Genomic DNA, 18,378 nt, shown 5'->3' with positions numbered 1-18,378 from the left:
CTTCCTGTGTTCAATTACCTTTACAATAAAACGTTTTTAATCAGGCTTAAACACAATTTCTTGTATTCCAGTTTCTGCTCGTTGCCTCTTGTCCTGTCACTGGGCAAGTACTGAGAGGAATCCGAGCCTTCTCCAGGCTGAACAACACCAGTTCTCTCAGCCTCTCCTCATATGACATGTGTTACAAAACCTCAGTCACCTTTCTCTCCAACTTGCTTGTTAGTGAACACAGTGGCATCTTCAAAATACCTTTTGTGAACTTCGGTGTGGCTGGGGACTCAGTAGGCTGCACTAATTCTCTTCCCTGTCAGATGCCTGTAGATGCCTGTAGTTGTTAATAAATGGCACTTACCAGGTATGGCTGGATTTAAGATTTTGTGGTTTGGCTTTTTCAACTTCCAGTGCTGCTTTGTCTTTGCGAGGATTTTGCAAACCTTTTATCAACTGCAAAATAACAGAATCGGTAAAAATTGAGGTCTCAATTATTTTCGCAACTTTTTATAGTTAGGATGCTAAATATTGATGCAAAAACCATAGGACTGATGCTAAATGCTAAATTACTTCAATATGTAGTCACTTCCTCCACCACTAGCAGTATTAAACATCTAGAAGTGCAACTTCTTGGACAAACTCCTGTAATTTGGCTGTCTTCTGCAACAGTTGGGTAGCCCAGTGCTAGGTGCAATCTGGCAAAGCATGTCAGGCAGACAAACAGGAGAAACATGGGAATTCTGACCGGCACCAGTGGGACTGCTTGTACATAAAGAGGTGCACAGGCATCCTGCAGGCTTGATTTCACACTGTCAAGGGATGAACTTCTAATGTGTGATAGTTAAATCATTGCTGCATCTTATTGTCAGAATAGTTGCTCTCCGGCCTGGGACGAAGTTTTCCCGTCCACAGCTCTGCAGAAAACATATATTCTGTTTGCAGTGTTTGTGAAAGTATGCATAGGAACAGATTGCTCAAATGGCCTGCTATATTTAAGATCATTCTTTTCTGCATTCCTGGAGTAGCTGTTAGTTCATTCTGTGCAACATTCGACTGAAAAGTAGTTTTGCGTTATTTCTATTTTATTCTCTGTTTATAGTTACACATACCTCTTGATTGCTGAAGAAGGAAACGGGCATTCACCAGATGGTGTTATTTCAGATCATCTTGCTACTTCTGCGTACCCATATGTTAGATCTAGGAAAAGCATCCCTCATCAGTTGCTATGTAGTTTTGCTGTATGTTGTCAAACACACCTTCTGAAGAAATTAGTTCCTTCTAGCCCCTGTATCTTTAATTAAGAATAATTCTTTTCATTGCAGCTCTGCTTATTGATTTTCCCCTCTGCGCTTTCAGGCAAACAGCAGCAGAGCTCAAAGTTCTGCAGAGATATTTTACGTCTAATTATCTGTTAGATCTATCTGGCTATTGATGAAAAATCACATAGAATTAATTAATATTTGGCATTGGCATGTGGATAAGAAAGCATATCCCTGATCAAGGTAATGAACATAAATGCCGATCAAGCTGTCTTCGCAAGGAATAAGCGCTCGCTGTAAACTGTGAGATCTTCTGGCTGCCCACAGTTCTTGTTGCCTTGCACACCCTAAATACTCAGTAGACTACCCTGATGCTTCAGGAGGAATTGGCAAAACCACCAGCTATCCTGAAATGTTTTAACCATTTAAAAAAAAAAACACTCAGCTCAAGCTTTTGATTACAAAGAGTCGTCCAGATAAACTTCCAGCCTCTAGATTACCTGCGAAGCACTGTACCAGTGAAAATTGAGGTTGTGCTCGGCAGAAAAACTCCAGAGAATGCTAATGAAAATGGGTTATTTTGTGCTCTTAATGCTTCTACTTAGAGTTTTAAACATTAGGTGTATTGCCCATATTTCAAGTCTAATTGTTTCTGATAAGCTATCAGCAAAAAGTTAATGCTTATATTTAATTAAGTGGCACTTTCCAGAATTACTTTACCAGTAGTACTATAATTAAATGATGTGAGAACAGTCTTTGATAGATATGCTCATATTCTTTGCTAATACCAAAAATAGAATCTGTAAATCTGTAAATAGAAAAACTGGATGCATTAAGCAGCAGGCCAGAGCAGCAGGCCGGGAAGGCTACAGCCATTACCACATGAAAGGGACTAATATTAATATCTATCTAATGCAGCATTTTCAAGCATTTCTTGTGTTCTGATGGGCTTTTCATAATTGACCTCCATAACTCATAAAAAATGACTAAAAAAAGAATCTGGGAACTATGTGAATTGCTAATACCTCCTGGAATGCTGCCACACTATTTCCATCATTAGGTTATAGCTACCAGTTAGGCCTGAATTCATCTCACTTAACTTCAGCCATCTGTAAGGTGGCTGTCGAGGCACTTCCGATGAGAGAGAGGCAACCCCAAGTCAAAGCTCCAGAGGGCGGTTCTTTCTTTACTAAAATACATCTCCAAAGTGGGTAGAAAAATTGTGCCCTGGAGGTGCCCCCTCTTTCTCTCTCTTTGAGGTCAGAGGCCTTACCATGGGTGCTTAACTTCTAGACAGCTGAAGTTAGTTGAAGTGAAACCAGACCTTTCCTCATGTTCCCAGGTGAGAGCTGCAAATTCTTGAACAATGAAGATCCTTTGACAACAGGGTTAGTTTATTCTGAGTTACAACTCGGCACTTGGAGACCAGCCCAGGGCTGCCTGGATCTTGGATACCAGCTTCGACAGACCCACCAGACTTTATCAGCTTGTGTTATTGGAATGTTGATCCTCTGCCAGCCACATCAGATTTCATGCTCTTTAACACAATATTCCAGGCTTTTGCTGCAAGCAGCTAGCCGTAAAAACACAGCACGCTTTTACTTTATACTTTTGCAAATACCTTTGAGGAAGGTTTTCTGAATTTAAAAGCTTTTCTGTTTTATTAGTCCTATAAGTAGATCTAATTAAACATGTTACCTCTTTCTACAAGTCCTGCCTTTAAAATTTTTCCCATGACATTACCTCCGATGAGGAGGAAGGTGGTTTTGGCTCTTTACCTTATGCAGTTCCCCCTCTTGTTTATCTGTGTTAATTTTTTACACATAGACTGCAAGGTCCTTCTGTTGCATGGAAAACACTGACATTGGCAGTTCTCATTTAAGGACTTTCAAACTATTTTAAGACATCTAAATGTGATTAACACTAAAATTTAAAAATAATTCTGAGAAATCTTAACTGAAATGAGTGTCACTGAATATACAGATCAAATATCGAACTATGGGTCAGAAGAATTTTAGTTAATTCTTGGGGACATAGTCCTGTCTTGTGGTACTTGAACTATGTAACTTGAATGAGAGAAAGCGGGGTAAAAAGGTGGTTCAGCAGTACGTGACTACAAACGTACAACAACAAAAGTTACAAACATCGTTTATCCAGAGCCACAGTATCTATTTTGAGCTTTAGGTGATCTGGGAGAAGCAGGGACCTTGTCTGGACACAGAGATTAGATCACATTAGCGTGAAAAATCTTAGAGGCTGAGCAGACCTGCTGAAGATCTGAAGGGGTAAGAGGGGTGTGCTGCCATACTGGGCTGAGGCAACAAGTGCACTGGGCAGAGCAGCATAAAAGCAGCATTTCCTTCGCTGCTTACCAGCAAGCAATGGTCTTCTGATTAGAAAACAAGCAGAAGCCAGGAAAACAAGACCACAAATGTCTATGTTGACAGGACAAGCGGTAATAGTTTTAAACTAAAAGAAGGTAGATTTAGACTGGATATAAGGAAAAAAATTTTTATGATGTGAGTGGTGAAGCACTGGCACAGGTTGCCAAGACACGTGGTAGATGCCCCATCTCTGGAAACCTTCAAGACCAGGTGGGACGGGACTCTGAGCAACCTGATCTAGTTGAAGGTGTCCCTGCTCACTGCAGGGGGGTTGGCCTAGATAGCCTCTAAAGGTCCCTTCCAACGTAAATCATGCTATGATTCTATGTTTTTGAAACTACTCTTTATGTTTCTCTGTAGAATTCTACAGGAAGCTGATCAAAAGGGATAAAAATCTGTAACCGTTAACATTTTTGTATATTAATCCTGTTAGTCTTGTACTCCCCAAACTACTGTTAACTGGTAGCTGTTAACTGGTAACTGTTAACTTCTGTGCATGAAAAAAAACATATAGGGTTAAACCTTGTCAAGGTGACTTGGGGTGGAATGCTTGGTCATTTACCAAAGGCGGAGCTTGGACCAGGCGTGTGAGGTAGAGATTTCTTCGTCTGGTGAATGCCATGCTAGAGGCAACTTCAGCCTGGAGTCTCTGGAGTTACTTCTCCCCACTCCTAAGACCTTGAGATATAAATAGAAATCTCTCAGCTGCTACCTCTGTCCCGTTGTTTCTGAATCTCACCAAGTCTATGGAGGTCCAGCAGCATTCTGTGCCAGCCCACCAGACTGAGCTGCCTCCTGCGGTAAGGTTGGCTCATGCCTGGGTGCAGTTCCAGAGCTGACCAAACCTTGTGCTCACAAGCATAAGGCAGTGACATCCCTCAGAACTGGGGCACTGGGGACGGTCATGCAAGTGGCTCAGCAGAAGCCGGCTCAGGTCTGATGGGGACAAGCTGGGGTTACACTGTTTTACTACAGGAGTTCTGGGGATACTGACTTTGCACACCCGCCTGGATCCCTGCAGCGTGCTCTTCACTGCACCCCTTCTGGCTGGCTTTGCCTTGTGCTGCAGTTATTGCAGTCCCCTGCCTTTCCCTGTAACCCGGACAACAGAAAATTAAATATCAAGTGCACAATATAAACAAACTTTAAAAAAATTAAATACTTCTTGTTATCATTCAGTGTTAGATAATCTGAGCTATCAAAGATAATAAGTAAAAAACAAGCAAACAAAAAAGGTGCCCCAGTAAATGATATTTTTAATTGGTGGCTGTGCAATCCAGCCATTCCGCAAAGTCTCAGGAAATGTGTTAATATCCCACTTCTAAGACAAAGACAAGCATAAACCAATTAAAATATATTTTGGATTTTTTAAATAATTACATAATATTTTGTTTCTTTCTACAACTTTGTTTGGAAACATTTATTTACATTCCCTGTGTCTTGCTGAAGAAAATGCCAAACTGGATCTCGTACTGCTAACTCTGCCCTCAGCTGTGAGCAAGGCACTTTGACTCCTCATACCTGACCTTCTCCAACTGCAAAACTGGTCTCTAAGCTTTCCCAAACATTACTGCTATATCTGAAGAGTGCTAAAGGAGAGCTACGCAGTCTAGAGTCAGAACAGTGTTAGAAAATCTATGGGTAAATAAATGTAATGCTATGACCCGTATGTCAGTTGTGTTAAAGCAGCAGTGGTCCTGGTTGTCACTGTCCACGTAGACAGTGCTGCGATTTCAACCCTGTGGTTCCATATGGAATTACGCTTCTTTGCCACTGTGCTGCTCGTGCAGATAAATAGAAAATTTTATGGTTGGCATCCGTTGTACCGTAACTTTAATATAAAATCTACTCTGTAAACAATTAAAGCAAAGTAACGCTACTTCTAGCTTGTTTACTGCAGGTGAGATTTTTAAGACTGAGGACTTTTCATACTTCGTTCTCAGCTCTCATCAGTTATGAAAGGTTGAGGAGAAACATCTTTCCTTCCACACCAAGAAATGTTCAAAGCATTAAAGCAAAATTTGCAAGAATCTGCTCCCAAACTACACCATACTGACCCGCTGCTTGCCTTTGCACTTGCTAGGCTGGGAACCTTCTGCGGACTGCAGCCCTACGTTTTAGAAAGAGCCCGACTAACCTACTAGTCTTTTTTTTGTTTGTTTGTTTTGTTTGTTTCTCAGACAGATCAACAACTTGTTGGACTTCACAGCTATGTGCTGATGAGAAACTAGTACCGGTGCTTGGTGTCTCTTTGATCTAATTGTAAAGACTTGTTTCCATGACCACAGTTTAGCGTCAGATCTCATAGAAAAAGATTTCTTTTGAAGTTTGTATTTCCCCCAAACCACCGAGCCTATACTTTTCTTAGGGTTGTCCTGCTGCCCTACTGATTTGTGCTATTTTCTCCTCTGTCTTATTCCAAGCTTGCTTTTTAATTTTTTAACGGATCCCACTCCCACATAAACACCTCCAAAATAATGGGTAGCCTTTTAATTGACTTTGTTTGGGGAACACACATTTTAGTTGTGGAAACTCTTGAATTCCACCTTGGTGATCTATAAATCAATGCCTCCTCCAGCTTTTTAAATAAAGGGCAAGAAGTGTAATTTTACAGCCATTTAAATCATGGATAAGGTCCAATTTTTTTAAAAATAGAATAATAACTTGGCTGCTGACGCTTTGCTCTCAGCCATGACACTTGGAAAACCACATACTCAAATATAACCCAAAGCGTGCTTAAATGTAGGCAAACAGCAGAAGGAATCCGCAGGAGTGCCAGCTGGAAAACGATGAACCTGGCCTCAAAAGGGTGGTGTGTGAGGGTCACAACATTTGAGGCTAAAATAAAGCTGCAACAGGGGAGGAAATGTTGGCTACTCGCCTCAGCAGCCAAACGCACCGATTCAAAGGGTGGTTTTTTTTTAAACTATTAATCTTTTTCCTTCTCCTTTTCAGATCCGGACGTCACTTTTATTCGTTCCCTCTCAGAGAAGCCCCGCGGGGTTGTTCCCCTTTCCCGCCAAGGGGGTGCCGCGCCCCGCCCCCGCTGCAGAACCGCCGGCAGGGGGCGGGCTCCGCTCGCGCGCGGCATGCGGCAAGCCGCGGGGGCAAGCGCGCCGTTCGAGAAACTTCCGGAAACAGCCGCGCGGAAGTGACGGCGCGTGCTGACGGTGTTTCCTGTTTGCGGCCGAGCCGAGCGGAGGCGCCGCCGTTGTCCCGGGCTGCTGGCGGGGGGAGGCGGCCGTGCTGCCGAGGCACCGGCGGGCGAGCGAGCGAGGGGGTGAGTGAGTGGGTGACTGCGGGGGGCGAGACGCGACCGGTCGCCTGAGGGGGCGGGGGGTCGCCGGTGTCTGGGCCCTTGGCGCCGGTGCTGCTGGTGCCGGGGCCCGCCGGCGCGGCGGAACGGAGCGGAGCAGAGGCCTGGGCCGGCGCCGTCGCCATGCTGCGCGCTGGGGGAGCGGTGGCGGCGGCCGAGCGGGCCCCCCGGGGTGCCGCCGGCCTGGGAAGCCGCTCCACAGCCGCAGGGGGGGTGAGCGGCCGCGCCCGGGGCCAGCGGCTGCTTCGGGCTTATCCCGTAACTCGGGGCGCGGGAGACGGGTTTCGGCATCCCCGGGCCGGGCAGTGCCGTGCGGGGGCCGACTTGCCTCCTGCTCGCCGCCCGCGGAGGAGGCTGAGGGACAAAAAACCCGCGTTTCCATTTCTGCTCGCGGTGGTTTCAGTTGCGAAAAGGTGAGGGAGAGCCTCAGATCTTCCCTCGGTCTTGAGCGCGGTGAACAGATGATAAAGTTTTTTACTTAAAGTGCTTTTCTCCGCAGCGTACTACTTTGGCGTGCTTGTAAACTAAACGTCTTTTCTCCTTCCCCGATAGAGTCCCGCCCTGCGTGTGCTCGCTCAGAGGAGGGGCCGTCAGTTGCGCGGTGGGTGAAGGCGGCGCGGGCAGTGGCTGTGACCTCGCTGTGGAGAGGTTCCAAACCGAGTTGAAAATCGTCCCTGGCAGGTGAGGCACATAGTTTGTCGTCAGTATTTGCTGGACTTCTGAGAGGGCAGCGAGTCGGGACGCGAGCTTATTTATGACCAGCGTTCCTGTTTGTAGCGACACTTTGTGCTGTGTTCCAGCTCTGCTGTCAGAGCTCTCGCTGGCTGCTGAACACCTGTGCTGTGCTGCAGGCTTGAGCCATCCTAATGAAGGCATTAGAAAAGGTTATTCAAAATAGCGAGCAAATTTGTTTTGAATTCTGATAATAATAAGATGCTCGTTTGGTTCTCGTTTTGGATGCAGTAACATCATGGGAGATAAATTTGTAATGATGCTAACGTGCAAATAGGCTTGTGACACTGGTCAATTAGTGATCGAGCCCTGAGTTTTTACGATATAAAGTGTTAAAAAGTTATAAGAACAAGGTGTTGACACAGAAGGAACAGCTGGAATGAAACTAGGCTCTCCCCCTCTGGTCCTCTGAGGCTGCAGTTACTGCTGCCTGCTGACCTTAATTTTTGTGTACTCATTGGAGATCGTTGTACCCTAGGAGGGATTTTGTGTTCAGCTGATGATCAAGAGCCTGGTGGTTAAAGTACCATTTAGTTTGCTGGATTATGTTGTCAAAGAAGATTTGTTTGGACCAGTGAATAAATGTATTTGCAGGTCTTGTCTCTGTGATTGGGTTTTTTTGTGTTGGTTTTTAAATTTTTTTTTAATTTTAAACAACCAAAATGCTAAGTAGTGCATGATAGTGGTCTAGCTTTGTTTCTGCCTCTTGGCTCTCATACTGCCTTTTCAGTGGAAAGCATGAGAATGTTTGAAATGGAAGTTAATTTAGGATTAAATTTTCTTAAATAATCGCAGACGTTCGAGGGGAAATTTAAATTGCTACTTCTACTGGCAGTACTGTTTAAACGGCAGTGTTAATAATTTCTCTGTCTGTAAACTGCAGAGTTCCACTTGTTCTCCATCAGATTTGTCTTTTTAGCACTTGAGCTTTCTGACTACAGCACATTCTTACCAAAACAGCTTTTCCTCTGGTATTTTCTTCTGTCTTTCTAGATTGATGCAGTTTGCTAGTTTATCTTGGCTGGACTTCGGGAGAAAGCATGCAAGGCTTCACTTCCGTGTAACACAGAATTTTTAGATGGAGGGATAATGTGTTTTCCTAGTTATTTTTTTAATAGATCTATACATAATCTGCTGTACTCTTTTTTTCATCCATTAGAAGTTTTGGAATGTACATGGAGAAAAGAAACAACTTACATTAAATCATCATCTCAATAACAAGGTTATATGCGTTCCTGGTAGCATTTGGACTGTACTGGGGAAAGAAATACCTGTGTTTTGGTTTTTTTAAACAGTAAAACTTTCAGGACTCCTGTACATTTGTGATTAACGCGTTGGCATGGTTAGGTCTTTGAGCTGAGGTCGTGCGGATGAGGGTGATGACTGTTTTACTGTGAGTCCAGAGGCATTGAAGTTTGAGCCTGGAATTGACTGAAATGTCACACCAGGTTGAACAGACTGAGTGCAGCCACCCGTGTGAGCTGGGTTCTGCTCTGTAGAGGATGGTGCATCTCGATCATGTCAACACGCTGCACGTCCAGACTTGAGCGGACCATCTCTTTCTTACCCTATGAATAATGATGTTTTGAAGGGAATGTATTGCCTTATTTTTCAACTTAGCTGTGTGAGGTTTAACATTCTAGTATTTTGCTCCTTAAGTAGGAAGTGCCCCATTTCTCTAAGAGCATTTGTAAAGAACCTCGTCAGCAGTGTCCTGAAAACATTTTCTGTCAACAGCTTTTCCTTGTCTTGGTTTATTTGAGGGGTGGAAGGATTAGTGAGAAGTTACTTAGCTTTGTCAAAATTTGTTGGATCTTACGTATGATGATTGTTTATTTCTAGATAGATTTATATTAAAATGGTAGTCGATGATATTAGTAGGTTTTGAATTAAATACTACATTTGAACGTATGTTAGATTTTTCTTAAGTTTAGACTTATTGAAAGCATTATTCTGTTTATTTAACTGCTAGGGAAGAAATACTTTATGCATATGAGTTTCACTCCTACAGTTGTTAGTTGTACGTTTCATTTATGTTTTCTATTTGTTCTGAATAAATACTGAAGTCCTGCTGATAATAGTGAGGACTCAGCACTCAAGAAGTATCTTACAGCTCAAAATAAGTCTGAAGCCGTTCGTAGCTACATTGCAGCCAGTTTTTTGTTAAAACTTTGTTAATTATTTTCATTAGAGGAAATTCTTTTCTGTCTTAAAATGTAGCCTGAATCTCTGACAGCCTGTCATCATTGTTCTGTAAAAGAAATTGGCGTTTGCTTTAATATAACGTTTGTTTTTGCTGGTTAGCTTAAGTAAAATTATCATGACTCCAAAAACGACTGCAGGGGAAGTGTGTAGAAACTTTAAACTATTTTCTTTCCCCTGAAGGCTCATCTGGTTGCATGCGATTATTTGGCTGAAACTTTCTGGACCTGATCTTTGCCAGTGGAGGCTTTCACTGTTTTTAATCACTTAATCAAACACAGATCATACATTTTTTTAAATGAGTTAGGAATATTTTTACTTTGTATAAAATAGCCTTTTATGGTTAGTTTTAGGAGGGTGCCAGTGTTCCAGTTATTTGTACGACACAATTCCAAATTTGGACACCTGAGTTGTTGTGTTTTGGAAAAATGCCCCTTTGGTTTAAGGAGAGATTGTGAATAAGGACCTACTTGATTTAAGGCATGCTCATAGATCAGATAGGTAAGCAGCAGAGTATCAGCCAATGGTGTGAGGGTAACCTATTCACTGACCTACTTCCTTTTCCAGTTTTTGTTAGCTTGTTTGCATTTGTTTCACAGATGAAGATTTTCAATTTCTTCTGTTTCCACTTTTGGTAGGTTACTTGTTTTTTAATGGTTTCTTAGAATTATAGAATCGTTAAGGTTGGAAAAGACCTGTGGGATCATAAAGTCCAGCTGCCAACTTGTTGCCCTCTACAGGCTTTCCATGTGTCAGGCAGTAATACAGATGAGAAAGCCCTGTAGTTCTTGCCACAGTTGTGTCTTGTTCCTCTTCAGGGGGAGAGGAGTGGACAGGTTTTTTTGTAAATTCTTGCCTTGAGGGGTGAGGGATCCTTGTACAGGTGACTCTTTTCTGATTGTGGTGGGTTTTTATTGTTGTTGTTGTTTTTTTTTAATAGAACTTGAACTGCAAGGCAAAGCAGTCAGCCTAGCTACCTTTTTCCGCTGTATGAACTGCATCCTGTCATATAATAATGACTGTATGCAAATCCACTCTGTTTTCTAACATAGAAACAGGATGTTTGGTGTAAACATGAGGTTAAACTAAGCTTTTTGGAATGTTCATTTTATTAGATTAATCTCATAGGGATGCTGTGGTAGTATTAATGTAATGAGTATAAACATTACTATTTAACTACATTTTATTAACTTTAATTACATGGTAAATTTACATTTTTCCATGAAACAATAAATTTCAGGAATCTTTGAAGTTGAACTGTGACAGCTTTTCTAAGCTTGGGTAAGTAGAAGTTAAAAGTGCTGAGGTTTTTAATATACCTATACCACACTTTGTCTATCTCTCTTTCTTGCCGGTACCACACTGTACATGTATCAGTGGAAAGAAAAATTTAATGTTGGTTTATTGTTTAAATATATTTGTCAGATTAATTAATTGCAAACTTTATACAGGTTTTCTTGCTCTGTGTTATTGCACTTACCAGAATTAAAGTAACTTTCTTTTGGTTCCTTAGCATTCCTAAACTTCCTCTTACAGAGATTTTCTGGTATACAGTGTGGGCTTTTTTATGTTAGCAGTTGTACAGCGCTGGCGCAGTGGACCTCTGCTAGTACAGCCAAGAGACTGCTCGTAGTCTCTGCTCAGTTACATATGGCACATCCCAGATATTGTTAGCACTGATGAAGATATTTTCATTTTATTTGGGATTTTGGGATCTATGTAGCTTCCTGTGTTGCCGAGTTGTACTAGGTAAAATGCACTTGATTGTTGCCTGAGTGGTGTTCTGCTCTGAAGAGTTGTGGCGTGAGATTTGTCTTTTTTTGGTTAGGGCGTAGGACAGCACCAGAAGGCAGTTTCTGTAACCACCATCTGTGTGTTAAAGGCAGTGACCTCTTCAAGGCAGTGAGAACTCCTTAAGCCATGGGTAGAAATGTCTTGGAAGCCTTGGCAAAGCCGTCTTTTAGACGGGTAACTTGAGGAGATACAGGCAGGTAATTGCAACTCATGGATTGTATTTGAAGTCTGTAGCTTGTGAGCAAATGGTCACTGAACTCCATCTGAAGTTTGTTACTTTAAGACTGACAATATTTGTGTATGCCTCGGAATTTACTGTAAATAATAAGCTGCTTAGCAAAGGTGTCTTAGCTATATAAAAATCACATGAAGAGGTATTAGAAAACCTTGATACTGTGTGTGTTGCTTGATATTCTTTGTATAGCTCTGGACCCACAACAGTATTAATGCTGCTGTAGTCTTGTTCATACTTTGAAGGAGTGTAAAATTTCATCAGGTCCAGCTGACTTACTGCTTTCTAATAAAACTCTTGGAATGTGAAAAACAATATTTTTTTTTAATCATAGGTTGCAATTCCCAAAGATCCGTGAAGTATGTGTCATCTATTAACATACCAGAGACATCTCTAAATTGCTCAGTTACTGTTGAGTAGGTCAGGTGCAAGCTCAAGCTGAACTGGGATTCAGAACAGGGTCTTTATTCTTCCTGTGTTGCCAGGAGGGTGCAGTCCTTTAGATACATTCATAGAAAGCAGGCAGGTACTAGAAACTGGGTGGCTGTGCAACTTGCACAGCATGTTGATGACTGGCTGCTTCTGTGAATTGCATGAATCAGGAATTTGGGTCTCGATCTCCCTCTACCTAGGTGACTGCAGTTGTCGCCAAGCTTGAGCTATTCTGGCATCTTTCAGGACTCTCCGTGCTGCCCTGTTGCTTCATGGCCAGAAATAGATAACTTTTTCTGACTAGGCTGACTGCAAAGGTCGCATGCTCCTTGCTGTCTGAATTCCCTCCTGACTGATTAAAGAATTTCTAGTTTGGATACCTTCCTCCCCTATTTATTTAGGGGTGATGCTTTGTCATCCCTGCAGGTTGTGCATCTGATTACCTTTTTTTCTTTCTCATCTGGTCTTATAAAAGTTTATAGCTCTTTACATATCTAGCTTCTGTAATTCTTCTCATGCCTTTTATGTAGCTGAGGACTTTGCTGTAAAAAAGAGTTTGCGAGCCAGGTTTCAAGATAACTCTAAACTGGTCTAGCTTTGGGTTGTGCTGTTAAGGGGGAGGTCTTAAGCCTGGTCATGTACTCCTGTCAGTTGCCTTGAGTCGGTGCAAGCATTCAGGCCTTCTACTCGGTAAGCCAGAACAAAGCTAACTTCTGTGATGACTGAGTAATCTATAAGCTATGGAAACTTTTGGTTCCCATAAATATTTGGATGTTTGATTTGTTGGAGTAGCTGATAGCATCCTATAAATGTAGTGCAGTTATGAACACAAGTAACTGTAGATTTTTGCAAGCAAACATGGAGGCCATGAAACAACTTCTTTCATCTGGAGGTTTTTTTGTTTTGCTTGTCTTTTCTTCTGAGACTTTGAAGATTTTCTGTGGTTGGAGACGGGAAATTAGCTAATGTGGGCTGGCTTCCTTGTGGCTTTGGGAAAAAAAACCCACTTGAATGCCTAGTTAATGAGCCTTGCTTGTGTATTTGGAGGGATTTTTGACAGATTTGGGGTTGGAAGAAGATTCTTGTCATTTTGCTTAGGACAGTTGAAGGTATATGGTTTGCTTCATTGAAACATCTAGGCATTTTCACCATGCAGATTACTACTAGCTCTAAAACTACTTTTTTTTTTGTCATCTGTTTTCTGTTATAAGTTGATTATAGTTGTTTTCCTGAGTGAACATTTTAAATTTTTTTTTTCCCTGGAAAGATGGGAGGCAAAGGTCTTTTCCAGTTTGTGAGTGTTTGGTTTGGTGGGGTGTTTTTGTTTGGGTTTTTTTGTTCTTATGGGGTGTTGAGTGAAAATCCAGGTATTTTTAAGGGGCTAAATATTAGCTGATGCTGTCTCATGTTTTTGCATGCTGTGCTTAAGCTGGACAAAAAGTGACAGATGAATTTTGGTCATGTAAATAGTGCTAAAACCTTTTTGAACACAAGAAAAAAGTTCCTATGATACCTAAAATTGTAGCAGTGCAGCTCATGCTGTATGGTAACAAGCAGATAGAAGTAATGATTAATCGAGATGACCTTTTAGTGTGATGCGAATGTTTGATTAAGAGAAGGAGAATATAAACAAATTGTTTTCTTTATGGAGCTGCTGGCTTGTCTGTCTTGCCACTACAATAAAGTCTGGAATTAAAAACTGAACAATAATCCACCTACAAAACATAGAATATGCAAGCCTCAGACATTTCTTTGAAACAAATAATTCCTCTGTTCCTGGAGGAGTTGTTTTTAAGGGTCAGAGTAATCTTAAGAACGGGTCATGTTGCCTCAGCGCTCATTTTTGGTCCCAACTTCAGGCTTCTGTTATTTAGGGTATGTTGGTGTATGTATTGCGTCTGAACTTGCAACACTGCAGCACCATTTTTAAATGAATAGTTAAAGTGTTTAAAGAAATATATATTGAAATCAGTATGACTACCAGTTCTGTAGGAAAAGATGTGATTTATCTTCACATCTAAGTTGCTTTTCCTACCAGCTTATTCCAGCTAGAAACCTGAGTTTTGAATTTTCCCTTTAAGATGCCTGCCTAAATCGAGAGGAGTATTAGTGCAGGTCTTGTATTTAAGAAAAAAAGGAGAATATGGAAAAAACACTTAGCAGTATGGCATGTGCTCTTATGTGTTGTGTCTTCCTGCTGTTAGCTCACTGGTTTTAAGCTACTATCTCTTGTTAGGAGGGGCTCTGACCTCTAGCCTTAAGCTTGACTCATGCTAGACTTTTTCCTCCCCTCTGATTTCTTTCTGTAAACTATATGTTCCATATATGCTATTAGTCATAAAGGTTGGCTACAGGATTTGATAACGTACTTAACCCATGCTAACCTTGCTCCTCACCTGTGTATTCACAGAGGCGTTCTTCTAATTGTTGTTTGGGAAACAGCAGAACTAGTTAGGCTAGTTGATAGCAAATATTTTGGGATATTTTTGGTAATCTGTATGTTTACACGTTAAACCCTGCAATTACTATATTAGTATTGGCATTCCCAATGTTCATTTTAGTGTACATCTCCCAGCTTCCCTTGGTTTTGGTCACAAAATCAACTCTACCCTTATTTTTTAGTGTGGAGGTTTCTTTAAAGGGCAAAGTCCTTTGAATTAGGAGTAAACGGAATTAGGAGTCTGTTCACATGCTACACTTTAATTTTGTGTTTCTGGGACAGAATGGTTAACTAGGTTTCTAAAACTGCTTAAGATTTAAAAACACCTAGCTCCTCCAGTACATTTGCTTCTGTAAGTAGTTTGGAGGGGGGAGGTAGTGTGGCAGGGTATCTCTTAAACTGGTTTTGCTCTTTGAGGAAATGTGTGTGTAACCACATCCCTAATGAAATTTAATGAAGTTTTAACCTACAACAGCAACGTATTTTGAAGATGTACCACTTTATTTGGAAAGGAAGTCTCTTTTTAATGTTTATATCCCAGTGTGCTGAAAGATACATGTAGTACTAGTACAATGAAATTATTTCAGAGTAGTTCACTGGGCTATATCATGCTTGATGCTTTCAGCATCTATGTGAAAACATGAAAATGAGACTTTGCCTGGGCTGAAATGAAAAATGCTGAATGACTTGAGGGAGGGGGAAGGGAGGGCGGGAAGTGATGTCACTGAATTTTTGTTCTTGATTCATGGGATAAGAAAATGTGACTAATATATTGCAGTATTATTAGGTTCCAAGTGTATTTGGGTGACTTTGCCTGCAACAAGTTGATAACCCATTGAAAAGGTCAGTGTTGCCTTGTTCATGAAACTTGAAGCGAGCCAGCAGCATGGAAAGGTACTTGGAAGCTTTGCCAGAATGGAGACTTATTATAGTGGTGGGGAGAATAAGCCTTTGCATGAGGATATGAAATGTTCTTGCAAGTTTTAGAAAGATTCTTTAATCTTAGTGGTCATTTAGTTGAAGTAATGCTTAGGATAACTGTTCTTGTAACTATTCTCTAGAATTGACAAGAAACTGTCAGTATTTAAATTGAGTCAGGCAAATGCTTTGTCTTTTAACTTGTAGGTTTCTGAGGACTGCTGTGAAAATTTTATTCTTTTATACTAAGAAACACAAGGTGCCCTGTACTTGAGTTGGCTGCAGTTTGAGCAGTCTTCCCTGGCTAAGTACTTCATGTTGGTAAACATAAAGGAAGTGAATGGTACTCAGTAGCTTTGGCAATATGTGAATTTTCTGTCAAGGTCTGAGTTTAAGAAGGGCTTATTGGAAACTGTAGGTGGAATTTTAGATTTCTAAGACCTGCATGTATATTCCTTTTCTGAAGGGAGCATCTCAGTGGAAGCAATGTTCAGAAGAGTAGATGTGAAAGATGTGGCTCTTTGTGTATGGTCCTGTATGTTTAGGACGTGATACAGGTGTCAGAGATGACATAAAGGGAACATATGTGGTTTCTTTGCATTCAGAGTTATTAATGTATATATGAAAATGGTGACAGATTGTACATACTCTTCTTAATATACTGATTAAATCTAGCTTTTGAGTCTATTTTGTTTTGGGACCCTGCTGTTCACCTGTATCTGCACTGTGTTTCAGTGGGATTAAAGAACATAAAAATCAATCCAAGTATTGTTTGCTCTGTCAACCTAAAATAAAGCTTTTTTGTTGTTGTTTTTGTTTGGAACATTGGAATTTCTAAAAACAAGCAGGTCTCACACATACGGTTTAGAACTGGAAGATGCTAGGCTCCTACCTGACTCTTATGAAGACACAATTCAGTTCTAACAACAGCTCTTCTTGTTACAGGACTTGAAAGACTCAGTTGTTAACAAGACAACTACTGAAACATGGTGGATTACTATGAAGTTCTGGGAGTGCAAAAGCATGCCTCAGCAGAAGATATTAAAAAAGCGTAAGTATCACTGGTATAAGATATGTATTTTAAGGAGCAAATATGATCACATGTTTCTGGATTCTCACTTTGTTGTCAGTACTAGGATGAGTAGTAGTGATACTTATGCTTTGCTAACAGAGAAATGTTCAGAGTTCTGAAGAAAAAGCATTTGCTCATTTTTATGAAATTGGGAAAAGAATGCTGAGTATTGCTGAAGTGAAAATGCCATCAGTCACTGGTTTTTGATCACTGTTAAATACATCTCTGAGTGTGCCTCCAAACTTGATACAGTACAGGCAGTGACAGCCCCTTCTTCTGCGGCTGAATTGCAGTAACAAGTCTTCCCCTCCATTTGCAGAGGTGCTTTTTCAAAGTTATTAACAAGTATTTGGCATGCTGCTTTTTTGGATACTAGCTCTTTCTTAACATGGGGTCTGGTTTCTATGCTTAGATTTTGATGGGCTGAACATCTGTTACTATTACCACACACACCCCCACCCCCAACCCCCACCCCCCTGTTTAAATTAGGAATTAAATACAGTTCTGTGTTTAGATTTACTGTTTATGCATTGTTTTAAGATGGGTATTTGTAACACTTTTCAAAAGATACCATTTACTTTTCAGCAGTTGGAAGGAAACATTTCTGTAGTACACGTTTCTAGTATACCAAAACTGTTTGATGGTAAATTGCAGTTTGAAGTGACGTAGAAATACTGTGTTTCTCTTTTGCCTTCTTGTAGGTGCCTGAGCTTAATTAATGAAATTGCAGTAGTGTGTGGAAGTTTGACTTATGTTTTTGCCTCCCTTGTTTTTTTGTAAATTCCTGCACATGCTACTTTGTCAACTCAAATGTTTGAACTGTGATCTTGTACGACTCTCTGTAAAACACTCCAAATCACTAAAATATTTCATTTGAGCGTAGGAATTGTGTGCAGGTGTAGCAAAGAAACCACTGATGTTAGGGTGCTGCCACAGTTTGGTATCAGGGTGCTCTTGGAGCTTTATTGTCTTTGTACCAGAATAGTACTCTTGATACTTCCCATGGTTGACTGTAGTATTGAATAATTACGGAGCTCTAAGGAGAAGCCCGTAGCAGAAGTATTATGGAATGTTTTGCTTAGACCTGCCAGATGTTGATCATCAGAAACGCCCAGGAATAATCTCAAAATAACTGAAGAACCCCAAACCCACTTTCTTCTTTTATCAACCAAATCTGAGTAGATGGTTCTTTATGTACTTGCAATATCTGTTGGTACTGGTCAAGACGCAAGATAGAAAGCACTGGGGAATTTCTAAACGCTTCAATCCCTGACAACTTGTTAGAAACATTTTATTATCTGTATAGCATATTCCTTCATTTCAGAGTAAAATATCCCCTGTTTTCCTCCCATTTAGGTACCGTAAATTGGCATTAAAATGGCACCCCGATAAAAATCCAGACAATAAAGAAGAGGCAGAACGGCAATTTAAACAAGTGGCTGAGGCCTATGAAGTTTTGTCAGATGGTAGGTATTTTGAAAGAGCTCTTGAACTGCAGGTCTCGAGTCTGGGTATCAGACTGAAAATGCTGAGGTATGGTGCTGGAAAGGGATATTGTAACTTTGGTTTACCATCCAACTCAACTACTTCCTTTTCAAAAGAAAAG

At 41.0% G+C, this 18,378-nt stretch overlaps 1 protein-coding gene across 2 annotated transcripts in view; it reads left to right on the top strand.

The window, feature by feature from the left end:
- The first annotated feature begins 6,778 nt into the window (after positions 1-6,778).
- DNAJB6 (DnaJ heat shock protein family (Hsp40) member B6) overlaps positions 6,779-18,378 on the top strand; it is a 62,587-nt gene continuing 50,987 nt past the window's right edge. For both annotated transcript variants that reach the window (XM_064445021.1, XM_064445020.1), the window contains exons 1-4: positions 6,779-6,914; positions 7,503-7,631; positions 16,646-16,751; positions 18,129-18,238. In XM_064445021.1, the coding sequence (XP_064301091.1) occupies positions 16,687-16,751; positions 18,129-18,238 (175 nt within the window). In that variant the 5' untranslated portion in view covers positions 6,779-6,914; positions 7,503-7,631; positions 16,646-16,686. The remainder of the gene's footprint in view (positions 6,915-7,502; positions 7,632-16,645; positions 16,752-18,128; positions 18,239-18,378) is intronic.

Source organism: Phalacrocorax carbo, chromosome 2 (assembly GCF_963921805.1).
Source record: "Phalacrocorax carbo chromosome 2, bPhaCar2.1, whole genome shotgun sequence".
Classification (NCBI taxonomy): domain Eukaryota; kingdom Metazoa; phylum Chordata; class Aves; order Suliformes; family Phalacrocoracidae; genus Phalacrocorax; species Phalacrocorax carbo.
This window is presented reverse-complemented; position numbering and strand designations above follow the sequence as displayed.